This window comes from Prorops nasuta, unplaced genomic scaffold, assembly GCF_024137725.1.
Source record: "Prorops nasuta isolate Cenicafe-Biocafe unplaced genomic scaffold, Cenicafe_Pnas_1.2 PNAS00004, whole genome shotgun sequence".
NCBI classification, from domain to species: domain Eukaryota; kingdom Metazoa; phylum Arthropoda; class Insecta; order Hymenoptera; family Bethylidae; genus Prorops; species Prorops nasuta.
Window position 1 is genome coordinate 15,016 of NW_027116801.1, and position 16,306 is coordinate 31,321.

The window sequence follows — 16,306 nt, forward strand, 5'->3', positions numbered from 1 at the left end:
ATCATTCACTTATATATATATATACATACAATTGTCTATTGCCCATTGCAATCTCATTTAAAAACTTAAATATATTGCATATGTATATATATATATATATATATATATCTATATATGTATAACGTAATTACGTGTTATATATTATACGTGGAAATGTAGATCTTCGAAAGAATCCCGATTAGATTTTTTCCCTCAATTATTTGCGTTCGTGCTGCGCTACTTTAATTGCTTCAGTATTGCAGACAATTTTTGCATACAAATTTAACGAATGACGAGTTAAACTCGTCTTTTGGGTGGTGCAACATTTTTCAAGACTTGGATTTAAAGAGAGGTTAGAATTTAGTTGAAATGACTGACTAAAGGATTGAAATACGTGGCAGGCAGCGCAGAGAGGCCGCGCACGGGAGGAGGGGTGAGGGAGGGAGGGAGGCGGAGGCTTAAAATGGAATAAACTGAATGAAGTGAAAATAGCCAAAATCTAAAATAATTATACATATATGTACGATATATGTCCTGATCGGTAGGGGATGAGAGCATGAGGGGGGGGGGGGGCGACGGCGACGGCGGATGGGCGCGCCAATCGCGACGGTTGCTGAAATTTCATCAGCGACACATGTCGATAATATTTCGCTCCTTTAATTTTCACTATACATATATGTATATAATCAGTCCATAAATCATAAATATGTTCTACTACGCTTATAGTTCAGAGATTAAAAAAAAAATAAGAAACGTTTCTCATTGCATTCTGTATTATTACTGACATTATTATTGTTATTAAATTACTGAAGCTTTCAAAATAGTGGCCACGCGCATCCGCTTATCATAAATGGCTATGATCGTGTTGTATCTATATGATAATTCACCACAAATAGGACATTCCATTGCATTTTTATCTCCTGAAATTTCAAATATAACATTATCAGTCAATCAAAATCATAACACAGAAACGCGGCGTATCTTTTTTGTATCGATAATTGATCGGAAAAAACCTCTAATGGAGAAACTTATAAAATTATAAGATTCATTATAGTAACGTAAAAATGGCCACAACTGGCATACAGCTTGACATCTTTTTAATCAAATCAGCATCTATTGTAGACTTGTGTAAAAACACATCTTCCATGCATATATAGAGTTTTTTTACAGCTAATTAGCTTTTTCAATTGATTAAGTATTTTACAGGGACTCTTTTGTTATATCTATAAATATCAGTGTTCAATAAAAGCACCTTATTTCAACATTAAAAATTTATTCCACGGTATAAATTGTATATGTTTGACTATATTATTGGAAAAGAGAGTTACAGGTCCAAAATACACTTTGAAAATAAATTACTTCTGCACACTCGCTAATGAAACAAGTCGGCAAATATAAAAGTCGATTTTTGTTTATTTCAATAATACTATAAAGCAAACCATTTAATATGCTAAAAAATATATATGTTAAATCTAGACTCTGGTGGAAGGAAATCATGCGTGTGTGTTTGTATGTGTGTATGGGGGGGGGGGGGGGGACTGGATGTAGAATAAGAAATTCCTATAAATATCGCGATGAAAGATAAGAATCCATCGCGGCAAACACACCGCAAACGTTAATATTATTCCTTAATCTATATATATATATTAATAAGTTTATTGCTTTGTATTTGTCGATATAGTGTATCGCTCATACGTGGATAATGCGATAATAGAAAATGAATTATAAATTGCACACACATTGAAGAAAATGTACAGAATATTTTCTTTAATTCGAATCACAGAATATGCATATAAAACTTCATTCGTCTCTCATTTTTTTGCATAAAATGTATTTGTTGAAATTCCTTGTTTTCATTCGGATTCAAAATTGCATGTATATTGCAAACAATTGACATTTCTGATATTCAGGGTGACAAATGAATTTTTACATCCGAAATCTGCAAGTTGGAATTGAGGTAAATAGACTATAGCTATATACTTATATATACTATTATCGTGATAATATAGTTCTGTGAAGGTGGGTTTATTTCATTATTTCCCCGGAGCTTTCGACCTAGGAACATTGAAGAGTGTTTTGAAACTGTCGTAGGCGAGCCACTGGAGTCCAGTGAGTGTGCCAATCATAAGGGTCCTGGATCCCAGGCCTCTCCATATTCCATACCAGCCTAATTTCCTAGTTGTTTCTACGATAGACAAGCTCTTTGCTTGACCTAATTTGCTTATCACAGAGTCTGCAGGATGAGAAACAGCAGCACAAATAATTCCAGCTATATAACCAGCCGCAAACGTAGCTGCCAACTGTTGCCCTTCGGAACAATCTTCTCGTGGCTTCAACAATACGAATCTGGACAAATTATGCATTGAAATCCATTAGAGAAATAATCATACACGTATGAATGTTAAATTTTCAATTTCCATTTTTCATACTTGTAAATGGATTCTAAAGTCGTCTCAAATGTGGTAAATTTTGTCATGGTGTACGGAACTTGTCTTAACCAAAGTGGAATGAGATTTTTGTACAAACTCTTAAGTCCTTCTTCATTTATTATTGTCCGAACAGTCTGGACGAAGGACCTACTTGACTCTGCAGATGTTTGCATCCTCACCTAACAATTGTACATCATATTATTAAACTTTAATTATAGACAAAACTTTATTTCCACTTGTCCCCCCTTTTAGAAATTTTACATCCTTTTTTCCTTTTAACTAGAATAAAAAACAACTCATAAATTAAGAAATATTAATGATGGAACAAATTTTCAAATAACTTGATAATATATAGGTAAGGAAAGACTCGACTGATATCTTGAAAATCATTTTTTGGCCAATTTATTTCTATTTATTTAAAGAAAAAAGGAATTACCTTGCAAACTTCAAACGGTGCCAGTGCAAAATCGGCGAAAAACTCAGCGGAAGAGGAACTAATTGCGTATACGAATTCTTGACGTTCGTTTGGGTTGTGTGCCGTCATTATTTCACCGAAATAAATTTTGAACCATTCATAGAGGCCAAATTTAAAGATTCCTTGGGCTGAATAGCCTAAAATGGTGGGGAGCCATCCTCTACTAAAACCAAAAATACCTTCCTCGGCAAGAGTGGCTTTAAAAGATTCCCCCAAGTTTCGATACTTTAGTGGATTCGCCTGTAATAAATATAGTGAAATAATTAATATTACACCAAAAAGACAATTTAATAGCGTTCTCCAATGATTGTTGCGTGCGTGTGTGTGTGTGTGTGTGTGTGTGTGTGGATCCTGAGCACACGGTGAAATGCAAGGTTATATATATATGAAATATTTTGATGATAAGTTCTTTATAGATCACTCTCAGCGAAAAAAGTCCAAAAACACTTTTTTCTATCTCCACCCATAATTATTGTTATTTTATTGTTTATTTTAGCCTAGAATACACACACTGTTTTAATGGGGTAAAAGCGAACAAGAAAGATAGATAAAAACATCGGTCGTTTTCGCGCCTCTTCGCAATTACTCTCTCTCTCTCTCGAAGCACGCATCGCTAGAGCCTAAACCATTTATGATCAAATAATTGAAAAGTGATACGAGATAGAGATAGAGATAGGGAGAGAGAGAGAGAGGGGGGGGGGGGGAGAACAAATTTATATTTAATATATATTGTTTTTCATTCAAAGTGGTTCGAAGAATCTATATGATGAAAATGTTTCATATGACCTAAGGGGTCCATTGTGTGTGTAGCTTCAAGCGTCAATATTATCAACTTTTCACTAAAAATGAAGCGAGCATACACCTGAATTAATTTTGTAAACATATTATATAATTAATTAACTTCAAGGTAAACATTTTCACGCAAAATTTTGATGAATTGCGACCTCTAATATTACACCGCATCTCTAATATATGTATATATATAGTATATATTAAAATTCAATAGGTTTAGCATAAATCTTATGAAATGAAAATTAAATTGCATATAAACAGGACCATGATATTATTATAACAATTATTGTTAAACCTGATTATTATTTCAAGGTCGTGTGATAGACATTACAAATTAAACCCTACGCTTCTACTGTATGTATAGTATGACACAACGATACAGAAGGAACAATTAAGAATTAGTTTTCTAAAATGAGACATAAATTTAGTTAACCATACAGTTGGTATAAAAATTGAAGAGTATATAGGGGTACAACGCGCGATTGGAGGTGGAAATATGGGGATTTATTCAGAAATTCCACTGAATTTGAATTTTTTTTTTCTTTAAGACCGGTGTAGCTATGCATCGAGTGGATGTAAAGAGAGATCTCGTATATGTATATTGTTACATTACTCCATCCCGTGCTACGCACCTAATTTCGATTAATGTACAAACGTTTGTCTCGTAAGTCGTAGCCGCTTGCGTCAAACAGTATATTTATGTATGTTTTGGAAAGTTCTTGAGATTGGTCAATAAAAAATAATAGAGCTCCATTTGAAAAATCCATGGAAATTCCTTATCTCTGGCATGTGAATTATACATATAGCCTCGGTTCTTTAATTGAAATACTTCATAAACATAAAGAAAGCAGTTTCTTAGGGAAACTTGATAAAAATTGAAGTACTTAATTTTCGTAAAAATTGTGTGCCGAGTGTAAATTGTATAATTCAATAAGTTGGTCGATGACGTCACTGATACAAGCTTTAACAAAGACAGGGATTTTTCGAGTTACGGTAGAGAGAGAGAGAGAGAGAGAGAGAGAGAGAGAGAGAGAGAGAGAGACGGCTAATTTAAAGTTTAGACCTCTCGAACGTGAGCGCGCGTGTGCGCGGGCTCGCGGAAATGACAATATAGTACAATTAGACAGTCTGTTTATAGCAATAAGAATAATAATGCTGGCCTGCCTGTATTCGACATTTCATCAGATCCAAAGGGGTGATTAAAAGGTGCGTAAGCCCACAGGAGAGCATCCCACCCGCACCGCACAGCAAGAAAAATTCTTTCGAACCGAATTTCACTCTCTGCTCCTCTTCTGGAACATTTCTCTTATCATCCGCCATGTAGTTTATCCTCTTGACTTGTACCAAACGATTTTTCTCAAACGCCTAATTTTTTGCTTAGTCAGGCATATCCGGTAAAACTAACCTTGTGCTGTGATGATTAAAGCGCATGCTTTTCCACCTTATTTTTCACCAAATGAATTTGACACCGGATTCGGGACTATCGGGAGTCGGAGTAAACATCTCTTTCGATAAATATCGAAAACTCTTTAAGACGCTAATATACATGCAAATCAAGCAATGCGCATAGTATACAAATATCTAAAGTATATTGTTTTCACGCGCGATGAAAATGTAGGAATTCTGCCTGCATTATCCTTCTACTCGTTAAAAAGTATTTCAATGAATTCAATGTAGTATTGTAGCGAGCTTACGAGTGAAGAATGTTATTGACAGAATGAAACATGATGATTGAATTGGAAGACAATCGTTTTCAGCAAGCTCAACTGCTGCTGAGCCTGCGTACATATTATAATAAACCGTTGTTCGTTGCTTCTATAGAGAATAAACGAAGATAAATTGTGCCAACTATATATTTGCGTCAAGGGCACAGCACAAAATTTCTAAAATTATCATATAATATGTATAACAAATATATATGAATGGTGGTAGGTTCGATCAATGAGTCTAAGCACGCGTTCGGCGTTGCGTGAGACGAGCGCGGCGCGAGTCGGTGTGAGTCAGCCTCGTATATCAGGCTGCAGGCGGTTTCCAGTCCGTGAAAGAAAAATTTAGGAACGGCGAGAGGGGGGGATTGAGACACGAGTGCCAAGTATGTATACGAGGCAGGCATATATGCGACGACCCATGCATGCATGCCTCTGCGTCCGTCTATCTATGCGAGGACTCTGCGGGAGTCGCGCGACACTCTCGCGAGTCGCGGCTAGCAGCCCAGCCAGCCGCCTAGCTAGCTGCTAGTCTAGCAGCGTCAGGGGGCAAGCATGTGCCATCAAGCAGGCACCAGCCACCAGCACATATACAAGGCACTGCAGTGACATCAGCGCCAAGGCAACAGCACGGAGCACCGCGTCGTCCGTGTCAAGTCAAGTGAATCCGCCGGCCGCTCGCTCGCTCTCTCACTCACTCACTCGCAACGTTGACATCGTTCCGTCATGTCAATTCGATCGAGTAGTCGGTTCTATGTACATGAATGACTTTAAACACCGAATGTTTCGTCGTTAAATCACTCGAAAAAGCTCTCAAACGATTTATCGCCACCCAATTGTGTCTAAAACTGGCCTTCGCCAATCTTCACTCTCATCTCGAGTGTTTCTTCCTTTCTTTCGAGTCAGAATCTAAACATTCGACCAAAGAAATTTGGACATTGTTCGAAGAAATGCTTAATGGGTTTGAGTTTCGAAAAAAAAATCTTTATCCTTTGTTCTGCATAAAGTATTAAATTTCGACATTCTGTCTATTCGTGGAGTGATCGAGCATCGAACGTTTATTCGCGCACGGACGACTGTAAGGGTCTGTGTGTATGTGCCACTCAGTGGGAGAGACAACTCTGTGAAAAATGTCAAGGTGACGTAATTGGTAGGAAAACATCGTTAGAGCACACCTTCCATCAGGTTTTCTCCGTGTGCAACGTACTTTTCATTAATATTGAAAGCCTCGCTACATGGAGAAACCCAATGACACATTAGTCATTACTGCATTCTTCTCTACCCCAGGTAAACGAAAAGAAAAAAAAAAAGAAAAGTGCCAAGCTTGTTTAATAATAACTAATAACTTTGGATACTTCTAACCATCGTTAATTAATAGGTCTTATTCATATACAGGGTGAGGCACTTAAGCCGCCCCAGAATACGAATGCCGAAAGAGGTGTATCTCTTTAACTATAACAGATATTCAATTTTTCCATAGGACATTTTCGAAGCCTCTTGTTATTTGCTTTCAGAAAGGTTGTATGCAAAAATTGAATATCTTTTATAGGTGAAGAGATACGCGCCTTTCTGCATCCATATTCCGGGGCGGCTTAAGTGCCTCACCCTGTATATATATATATATATATATATATATATATATACAGGGTGTATCTCAGTAATGATACTTTTAATTTTAACCATATATTCTTGAGCATAAACCAAGTCGAAAAGTCATATATCATTAATACCGTAAAAGCATCATTGCTGAAATAAATAAATTTTAAACCGATAAATCAGGGCTTTGATTCAATGGAAAAATTACTCTCACTTTCGTTGACAGTCCCTCTCGAAAAACAAAAGAAGCTCGTACTTCTCCACCGTTCCGTATTGCGTGCACGCACACACGCATATGCACGCAACTATGCCAATTATTGACTATCAGCATATTGCAATTCTTCAGGATCAAACTATTCTTATAAATTGAAATTTCCTATTAAGGATTTACAAAGATATTAATATTTTTCTAGGAAGGTAAATTTTTCGAGGTATACCTTCTCTCCTCTAGATCCATTGCTCTTTGTAAAATCAGAGGCACCTCGCGAAGGATATATTGCAATGGTCTTGAACAGAGCAGAGGCTATATATGTTTGTTCATTTTTGGTTTATTCTAATTTTAATTTATCTTTAATATAGAAATATAATTTGTACATTTAAAAAGAAAAAATCAAAAACGAACAAAAGTCATTGCGCGTGACTCGTTCCTGAGCATGTTTGCTCTTACCCCCGGGAAGGGAGGGGAAGGATAACAAAATTTGAAAATAAGAACCTGAAAAAGAAAGCCTTCTTATCATACACTGCAAGCTATAACGCCTACCTATATAGTACGAAAAGCTAAAAAAAACCTATGTATATCGGAAAGCTAAATTTGACAAAAAAATACACACGCACGCAAAATATGATAACGCAATTATGAGACACGCACGCAAATTATAATATAACGCAATGAAGAATCTAAAGAGAAAGCCTGCCTAATACCGAAAGCTATAATGCCTACTTAAATGATTACAATAATGAAATTGCACGTGCGTGATTAAAATAATGTATTTAATCATTTTTAATCGCGAATATATATAATTAATCGATTGTCAGCGATTACGACGAGAGAAAACCCGACGCGCGCGATTCACTGACAATCAACCACGTGGAGATTTGAAAACTGGACTGTCGATCACTGGTGATAAGCAACATCGTCATCCGAAAATGGGACAATCGAATCTGATTGGTTGGAGATTTGGGCTGCGCCAATCAGGTGCGATTGCTGAGTAAGCTGCGTAATGAACACTTTCGGTCTGAATAATCTTAAAACTGGAGCCTTTTTGCATTTAAAATGGCGATTCCTGATTGCTTATCTGCATTTTTATAATCAATTAGCAATCAGAATTCCAAATTCAGCAACCAGTTCAGCTTTGAGCGTGTTTAAACAGCTTAACACTAAGATCAGGAATGTGAGACATTAAGAAGTAATATTAATAATAGGCGTAGTTGTGTGCGCGTGCGTGCGTGGCAATACGGAACGGTGAAGAAGTACGAACTTCTCTTTTGTTTTTCGAAAGGGAACTGTCAACAAAAAGTGAGAGAGTAAAGTAACTTTTCCGTTGAATCAAAGCCCCAATTTATCGGTTTCAAATTGATCTATCTCAGCATTGATGCTTTGACGGTATTAATGGTAAATGGCTTTTCGACTTGGCTTATGCTCAAGAATATGTGGTTAAAATTAAAAGCATCGTTGCTTTGACACACCTAGTTGTATATATTTTATTCAAGCACCTCTTTCCCGCGTTCATTCGCATTGTATACACGCTCCAGTTTTTCATGTCACCTATCGCATTAATTACCGCCTCGCGTCTATATTTTTCATAGCGATGAGTGTCGCAGCAGATAACATTCGTTCCTTTCGGCCTAGGGGGAAGGGACACCAAATTTAATTAAATAATATAAGATTAAAATTATATAAAATCAAAATCTGCGATATAGAGATTAAATATTTAATGAAAATTATACAATTAAGAGTAAGAATTTAATATGTATAGAATATAGTACATTTTTGGTACATTTAACGCGGTTCGCTATAAATCTTTAGTTCATGTGATGGGGGGGGGGGGGGGGGGGAGGGGGCGAGACGATGAAAGGGATGAGTAGTAAACTGAAGACGTGCGGTCAATTGCCGGGAGCTAATAAAATTCAATGCGAGGGAAGTGACTGATCTTGCCTACGTCATCGACTAAAGTGCTTTAAGAATGTGTCTGAGAAACAATAACGGACAATAATTTCATTTTAATCACTTAATTTTACTCTTTTAATCGTATTATCTCCAACTCCATGCACGTATTGCGAACGACCGATCCGAACTACAGATAAGCAACTCATATCGTAACCTGACTCAGTCTCATCTCTACTGTTAAGCTGATTAGACAACTTCATATTTTCTGTTCCTCTTTTTTCTGATTAAATGTAGTTCTAAATTGAACAAGACTTTTTCCCCTATGCAATGTAAGGAGAGGGGGAGACTATCGGGGACAAGAAATTTATCTCCATTCCGTATAGCCTCCTACATCCTGTAACATTTTATTATAGTGGCATTATCATGTATATTGAAACTACAGAACAGAGATCTCTTATTCCCTTATTATTCGACTTTACAGCGAAACAACATTCTGGGAAATATTGAGCCAAGCGCGTGAAGAGTTTTTTAGGAAAGCGTGTACCTTTCCTGTAAAGTCAGCGACGTAAACGAAATATTTCCAAACGGATTAGATTTCCAACAAGTCCTATATGACCATACAAGAAACAAGAGTGAACAAGATGGGTGAGGATCCTGATCTTACGAGCATATTGCGTGGTAAACAATCTTTATTTAATATCACTTTTTTTCACTGAGCCATCCATCCTACTAACTTTTTTTTCTCCCATTCCAATATTGAATTATGTGTTTCTCGCAAACTTCAAAATATCATTTGATATCACACACCTCCCACAGTAAGTGCATATATATATATATATATATATATATATATTTGTCAAACTTGGCGTTCCAGCATGTTACAACAAGCCATTTGACATTACATTGCAGATTAAATTATTAGACACACACGACTAGACTTGTTGATTACCTTACTTTGTTTTTTACAACACTTCCCAAACAATTAGCACGGAGTTTCGAATTAAGAATCAATATCATTGTATACACATATACATGTACCTTTATATATATGCATGGATACTCGCGTATATTAAAATAAACATATATACTAGATTGTATAGTACAAACGCGCTCAACGAAATGTCTTAATGTGGTATTGCTTATATATATAGGAATAAGAGAGCGTAAAACTTGAAAAATTGTTAACATGTATCAACAGCTTCATTTATTTCCAAGTTTTCTCCTAGTGGTTCGTTTTTCTGCTTTAAATCATTTATAACAGAGATAGTATAGATGTTTGGTTACTTGGTGTACCAAAAATTGTATTGTTTACGGCATTGCTGTGTGTCACAATTTATTAATAGTGATATATAAACTGCCTGTGGACGTTCGCTAAACTTAATCTTGATCATCACACGGGGCCGTACACACAGAATGTAAACATTCAGCTTTTGCTCATTTGAACATTTATCGTATGTAAAATGTTAACTTTGCAAATATGCTCTAGGACAATATTTAATGTAAAATATGGAATTCGCATTATTTTGATAGTTCTGGGGTTGGTCATAGTTTAACCACCAGAACTACTGGCTTTCGCCCAGAAGCCCATTTTCCCAAGTTTTTATTGTTCAAACAATCAATGCAGGAAGTCCTAAAATTGGAATACCTCTCTTGCGAACTAGTAAGTAGATAACTATGAAAAACTTCGAAATATCTCATTACTCATCAAGAAGTATAGCTGGACCATTACTTTTTTTTGAACTTGAACCTTTTCGTGAAGATGGAAGGCCAGTTTTTTAATTTTCATTTTCTCAGGTAAATCAATAGAACTCAACTCTTGCATTTCGTCAGGGGAGCTCTAGAAATATTGTAGACAAACTCGGAACTCTTGAAGAAAAAAACGAGTTTTCTTAAAATAGTCTTCCAGCTTCACGCAACTCGATTAAATGTTAAATTTTAATTAATTTAAATTGTTTTTTGTTCAGATGTAGCGAGCTTCCTGAATGATCTTAAGGACGTAGATTTACCGATAGATCTAGAAAACGCTAGAACAAAATTATTGACCCGCTCGAAAAATGCTCTTTCAACTGTAAAAATGATAGCACCAGTGTGCGTGTCACCTTCTCCGGAACTTTACCTAGATATGAACGTTAGCGTGCCGAGATCGCTACTGCTTCGCAGTAAAAGAGATTCTGAGGTTTATGTTGGGGCAGAGAGGGAAAACACAAAAAAATCAATTCATCAGGATTACTACGAAACTTGCAACGTCGATAAAAATGTATGTTCAATTTGTACGTTTGCATGGTTAATCATTATTTTCTCCAATGATCAAATTAGCCTTATTGCACGCTCAATATTAACATTAGAAATAGTTAACAACAGAAGCATTCAAACATAAGAAAGAAGGAAATAATTTGGTTTTAACTAGGTGTTCTCTACACTGTAATAGGGTGTGTAAAATTATAAGTGAAATTATAGAGTAAATTTTACTTAATGGATGATGATAGAAACAAGATTTAAATAATAGTTTAAAAAAAAATTTTTAACACGATCCGCTGAGTCATGGAATTTGTCGAATTTTTATCATATTAAATATACGAAATTAATTGTATTATTAGTTTTCTATTGTACTTGTACGTGCATGTACATTTACTTTTCCTTATTTCTTTGGAGCTTCTTACGTTAAAAAAGGAGTGTGTATACCCTCTTCTATACTATGTATGTATAATTTTACAGATACATTTTTTACATTGTACTGCAGTAGTTATAGAAAGTAGCACAGTCGTTGATATCAAAGTGGTAGTCTTAAAATCACATTTTATTGATAGTGGTGACTTTTGAGTTTGAGTAAAACATTGATTTTCAAAGTTATTCGAAGGTCTTCTCTTAAAAATTTTAGGTGTATCTACACTTTTTATTCACCTATTTATATATAATATATGTGTGTGTGTATTCACGCGATATGAAGAAAAATTAATAGAAGAGAGAGGGGGGGGGGGTGAAGGGGTGTACATTGAATTAGTCATTATTCAATTCCATCTACTTGATATGCTCTAGCACGTATTATATATATATATATATATATATATATATATATATGTATAGTATTACCGCGCGCGAGTGCATAATCTAAAATGAAAAATATTACAAAGTATGTCCGATGAAACTTTCCAGAGTTTAACGGAGGAGAGTAGCAGAAGCAAAGAGAGAGCATTAAGCATTTTGAAAGGATCTATCAAAGAAACTGAAGATACGGCACTTTTAAGGGTCTACAAGAATTTTTCAGTCGCTGATGCCAAAATCTCTAGTCGTAAATGTGGACCCGTATATCGTAAAGAGGGCAAGAAATTGTTCGTATTTGAGCAGTACCGTAGCTCCTGGCTTGGTACGCGTTCAAGGATTTTTTTATTTAAAGACCAAAGTCAAACTAATATAATATTATAAGATTAGGTAAAAACTTACAATTTTACAGCATTGGTGGGATCCTATTTGTTGATCTATGGAAACGAACGCGACACAAAGCCGTTTTTGGTCTTATCGATCAAAGGATACTCAGCGAGAGCAGCTTCGAGCATTTTAAATCGTGATTCCCGAAAGAGCGAGAGAGAATCGGCATTCGAAATCTATTGTCCTGGTAACAAGACATATCAGGTAACTTTCATTGGAAAATTTTTGCAAAACTTTCGTCAGCTCATCTTTACTTTGTATACACGAGAAACGATGTAACGCGAGGTACTCGCGGTATGTATATATATATATATATATTTGTTTTTCAAATTGGTTTACTACTGTGAATTAAACTGAGGTTAAAACACTGTGATCGGTAATTATATGACTATATTTTAACAACATATTAAACTCTAATAAAAGAATATTATTGAGATGTCAAGATGCATGGAATCAAAGGACGTAATTACAGGCACTGTAGTGTTTTATCACTCATCGTATGTTACTTTATACAAGAGCAGTAGTCTTTTAAAGCGAAAACATATCGAAAGAGAGCTTGTGCAGGCACTTGACACACCCCGGAGCTATAGAATGCGAAAAATCATTCATGTCAATATAGATAAGTTTGAGAGACACGAATATTTGCATGAAATATCGTTGAAGGCAAATAAAACGAGGGTTCCTCAGAGATTCCATAAAAGAATTAACATTTCTCATATATATATATATATATATATATATATATATAGTGTGTGTGTGTATGGTTACGAAGATGAAAGTTTTCTTACGTCATGTGTATACCTAAGATGAATAATGCCTCCATGCTTCGAGCGTGTCAAAAATTCCTCACTCTATAAATTCCTCTTTCATACGTTTATTAACTTTATTCCAAAGAGTTTGTTATAGCTGTGGTCCGTATTAGGTACGTCTTAATAAACCTCGCTTATTGCAACAACTAACCATTATTTTGAGAAGCTTTTGATAACATATGTGCATGCTATAGACATATCTATATATGTATATGATTTATAGCTAGTTGCAAAAACATCAAAAGACATGGAAGAATGGATAAAGCACATACAGGATGTTCACCAGGACACTAAAACAGAGTACATTACCAGTGCCAGCAATGCTGTTGTTGCTGAAGAAAGAGAAAGTCGTAGAGGCTCCACCCCGCCCAGGATAGATGAAAAGGAATGTACGGATGGTGCTAATGTATCGTCAAAGGTACCTATAAAAATAGAATGCATAGTGTGTCAATTAAGATATTAAGAAATCGGACCCTGAAACATTTTAGGAACCTTTGTGACACTACAAGTGCTTGCTATGTAGCATTCTATCGTCCTTGTTAAATAAAATGTCTTAGACTACCTGCATTCTTCTAACTCTTGCTCACTTTTATCCAAATACTATTTAATTACATATAATAATTTGTCTGTTTTTTGCTTTTTCTAATTATCCTCCTAAATTAGCTGTAGTTGTAGTTGCAGTAAACGGCTTAAATTTTGTCTCAGGGAAGAGGTGAGCCGTGGAACTTGCTCCGGAGGGTTGCCAGAAAGAGACTGACTTGCAAAAGGAAAATGATTAACATAAACACATTTAGTTAAAAATAACGATATAAGAATAATTTTTTTTTAGAAAGAATCATCAGTCGTAGAGTTTTGCAGAAAATGGGAATTTTTTTTAGAAAAAGTAAATGTTCTCTTAGAAAAAGATGTTTTGGCAAGCCTGCTGCTTACGCGAAGAGTCCGATTTAATGTTTAAATTAATTGTCGCGTCTGCACGAGAGTTATAGGAGTCGATTTGGTCAAAGAGATTGTTATTATAGAGACCGTGTACACCAACACAATGACAGTGAGATAAGAATGTATATTGGTGTATATGCATACTATCAGCACAAACTATCGGTCAATTTTCGCAGTTTTTCAGTGTAATTTATTTATACGTATACAGCTATACATTGATACTTCGCTATCATTGTGTTGGTGTGCACGGTCTCTATAGTATACCGCACTGAACTCCAATGAGTATATGCGTATACATGCATGCATATATATATATATATATATATATATAAATAATTTCAACTGGTCGACGCGTCTATACTGTAAATGTATTTTACAGGAAATTACACCAAGTCCGGTAGTACTGAAAGGGATCTCTCCAACTCCGAAGAAATTGAGAAACAGGATGAAAGGAGAGGAAATTAAGGGAGAGAGAGAAAATAATGAGGATGTGCAGATAGAAGTGTTAAAGTCTGCAGAGACAGATTCTCTCTCAAAGGAAGATATATCGTCGGAAAGCCCTCCACCGTTACCAGCGAGAATTCCAAGAAGATTGCCTTCTCTGCCGGTGGAAGAATTTTTGGTAGAGAGAGGCTGTGTGTGCGATGCTTCGATGGAGGGGGAGGGGGAGGAGGAGGAGGAGGAGGAGGAGGAGGAGGAGGAAGACAATATTTATCACAAGATCAAAGATGAATCGATGGATGCGAATCGCTATCAGAATCTGGCTGGAACGGCCAAGACCAAGAAGAAGAAAGGCAAACTGAAGGAAGTGAAGGAAATTGTAGTTTATGAGACCAGCTCTAGTACTATATATAAGGATGCGTCCGACGATATCGAAGATTTTTATGATGATGTAGCAAGTTACGTATGTAATAACACGATTAACGAGATTGATAAATTGAAGCAGCAGCAAGACCAAGAATTAGCCTCTTACGATGACACTATGAACGTAAAACCGAATGCTCCGACAAAACCTGAATTGAAGCAAAAGTCAAACGACAGAAAGAGATTTTTGAATAAAGTTTATAGCAAGAGAGATTTCTTACGTAAATCGGAGAAAAAGAGCTCGAGCAAGAAGCCTGTATTACCATTAGGGCAATTGCCTTTTTACGATGATAATTGCAAAGGATTTAATAAGCAGGCATTAGAAGACTCGACGCGAGAATCTTTTTACAATTCTCCTCCGGCACCTAGACCAATACATAATTCCCCCTCTAATAATATTAATAATAATCCACGCGACGTAGAAACTTATGATGACGTCGATGCCATTAAAGAAAATCAATTTAACAATAGAGAATTGTCAGGACAGGAGGTATCTCTTCCATTTACTTTCATCGTCTCTCTCTCTCTCTCTCTCTCTCTCTCTCTATTATCTATTAATTTACACACATTACAAATCTTTTCAAATCTCATAATTTTTCTTCTGCACAATTGCAGAATCCTTATCGACATGAGGACAAGTCTAATAGTATTATAATGGATGTCGAACATTATCAAAGTCCAAGAAACGATGCCCAACCTGTTCATTCGCAAGAAGGTGTATACGATGATGTTGCAATTCTAGGACAATTCACTACGAAGGACCAGCTTGCCAAAAGAGAAGATGAAACTGCATCAAAGTCCAATTCTTCCCCTGAGAAGAAACCTTGGAATCGTTTCAGCAAGAAATTTCATATTCATCGGAAATAGTGACAATATAATATATATACATTAGGGTGGTCGTTAAAAAAAAAATTTTTGACGGATCCCCAAAAACCACTAGTATTTGATGAGAAACTACAGTGGTTGAAACCTGTGGCCTGACAAATGATGGAAACACGTGCCTCATTGCGATCAAATATAATTTTTGAAGAATTTTACAGTTTTTCGCTGATAACTCATTAAATATTCGATTCTATGAAAAGATGCATATAACCTTTTCTCTGCAGAATTAAATTCTACATAATAAAGGTTCTATACATTTTTCTTCTAGAATACATACTAATGGAGATATTGCTGAAAAATCGATC

The 16,306-nt window shown here is 35.8% G+C and overlaps 2 protein-coding genes across 2 annotated transcripts; one reads left to right on the top strand and one right to left on the bottom strand.

Moving 5' to 3' along the window:
• Nucleotides 1-1,204: 1,204 nt before the first annotated feature.
• LOC136772333 (solute carrier family 25 member 3-like) lies at nt 1,205-13,724 on the bottom strand. Its single transcript, XM_066725238.1, has 4 exons — nt 13,629-13,724; nt 2,845-3,123; nt 2,409-2,587; nt 1,205-2,325 (listed from the first exon to the last, which is right to left on the bottom strand). The coding sequence occupies exons 2-4, from the start codon at nt 2,950-2,952 to the stop codon at nt 2,013-2,015; spliced, it is 600 nt and encodes a 199-aa protein (XP_066581335.1). The 5' UTR covers nt 2,953-3,123; nt 13,629-13,724; the 3' UTR covers nt 1,205-2,012.
• Nucleotides 9,096-16,159, top strand: LOC136772331 (uncharacterized). Its single transcript, XM_066725237.1, has 8 exons — nt 9,096-9,762; nt 11,049-11,341; nt 12,238-12,448; nt 12,536-12,714; nt 13,543-13,737; nt 14,635-14,892; nt 14,941-15,609; nt 15,735-16,159. The coding sequence occupies exons 1-8, from the start codon at nt 9,696-9,698 to the stop codon at nt 15,984-15,986; spliced, it is 2,124 nt and encodes a 707-aa protein (XP_066581334.1). The 5' UTR covers nt 9,096-9,695; the 3' UTR covers nt 15,987-16,159.
• Nucleotides 16,160-16,306: the final 147 nt, after the last annotated feature.

Bases quoted from the DNA above. Each gene is read 5' to 3' on its own strand.
- LOC136772333 (XM_066725238.1), bottom strand. From the start codon at position 2,952: ATGACGGCACACAACCCAAACGAACGTCAAGAATTCGTATACGCAATT. The intron at 2,588-2,844 runs GTAATTCCTTTT...TACAATTGTTAG, and splicing joins CACCGTTTGAAGTTTGCAAG to GTGAGGATGCAAACATCTGC. The intron at 2,326-2,408 runs GTATGAAAAATG...TAATTTGTCCAG, and splicing joins ACTTTAGAATCCATTTACAA to ATTCGTATTGTTGAAGCCAC.
- LOC136772331 (XM_066725237.1), top strand. From the start codon at position 9,696: ATGACCATACAAGAAACAAGAGTGAACAAGATGGGTGAGGATCCTGAT. The intron at 13,738-14,634 runs GTACCTATAAAA...TGTATTTTACAG, and splicing joins GTGCTAATGTATCGTCAAAG to GAAATTACACCAAGTCCGGT. The intron at 14,893-14,940 runs GTGTGCGATGCT...GAGGAGGAGGAG, and splicing joins TTTTGGTAGAGAGAGGCTGT to GAGGAGGAGGAGGAGGAAGA.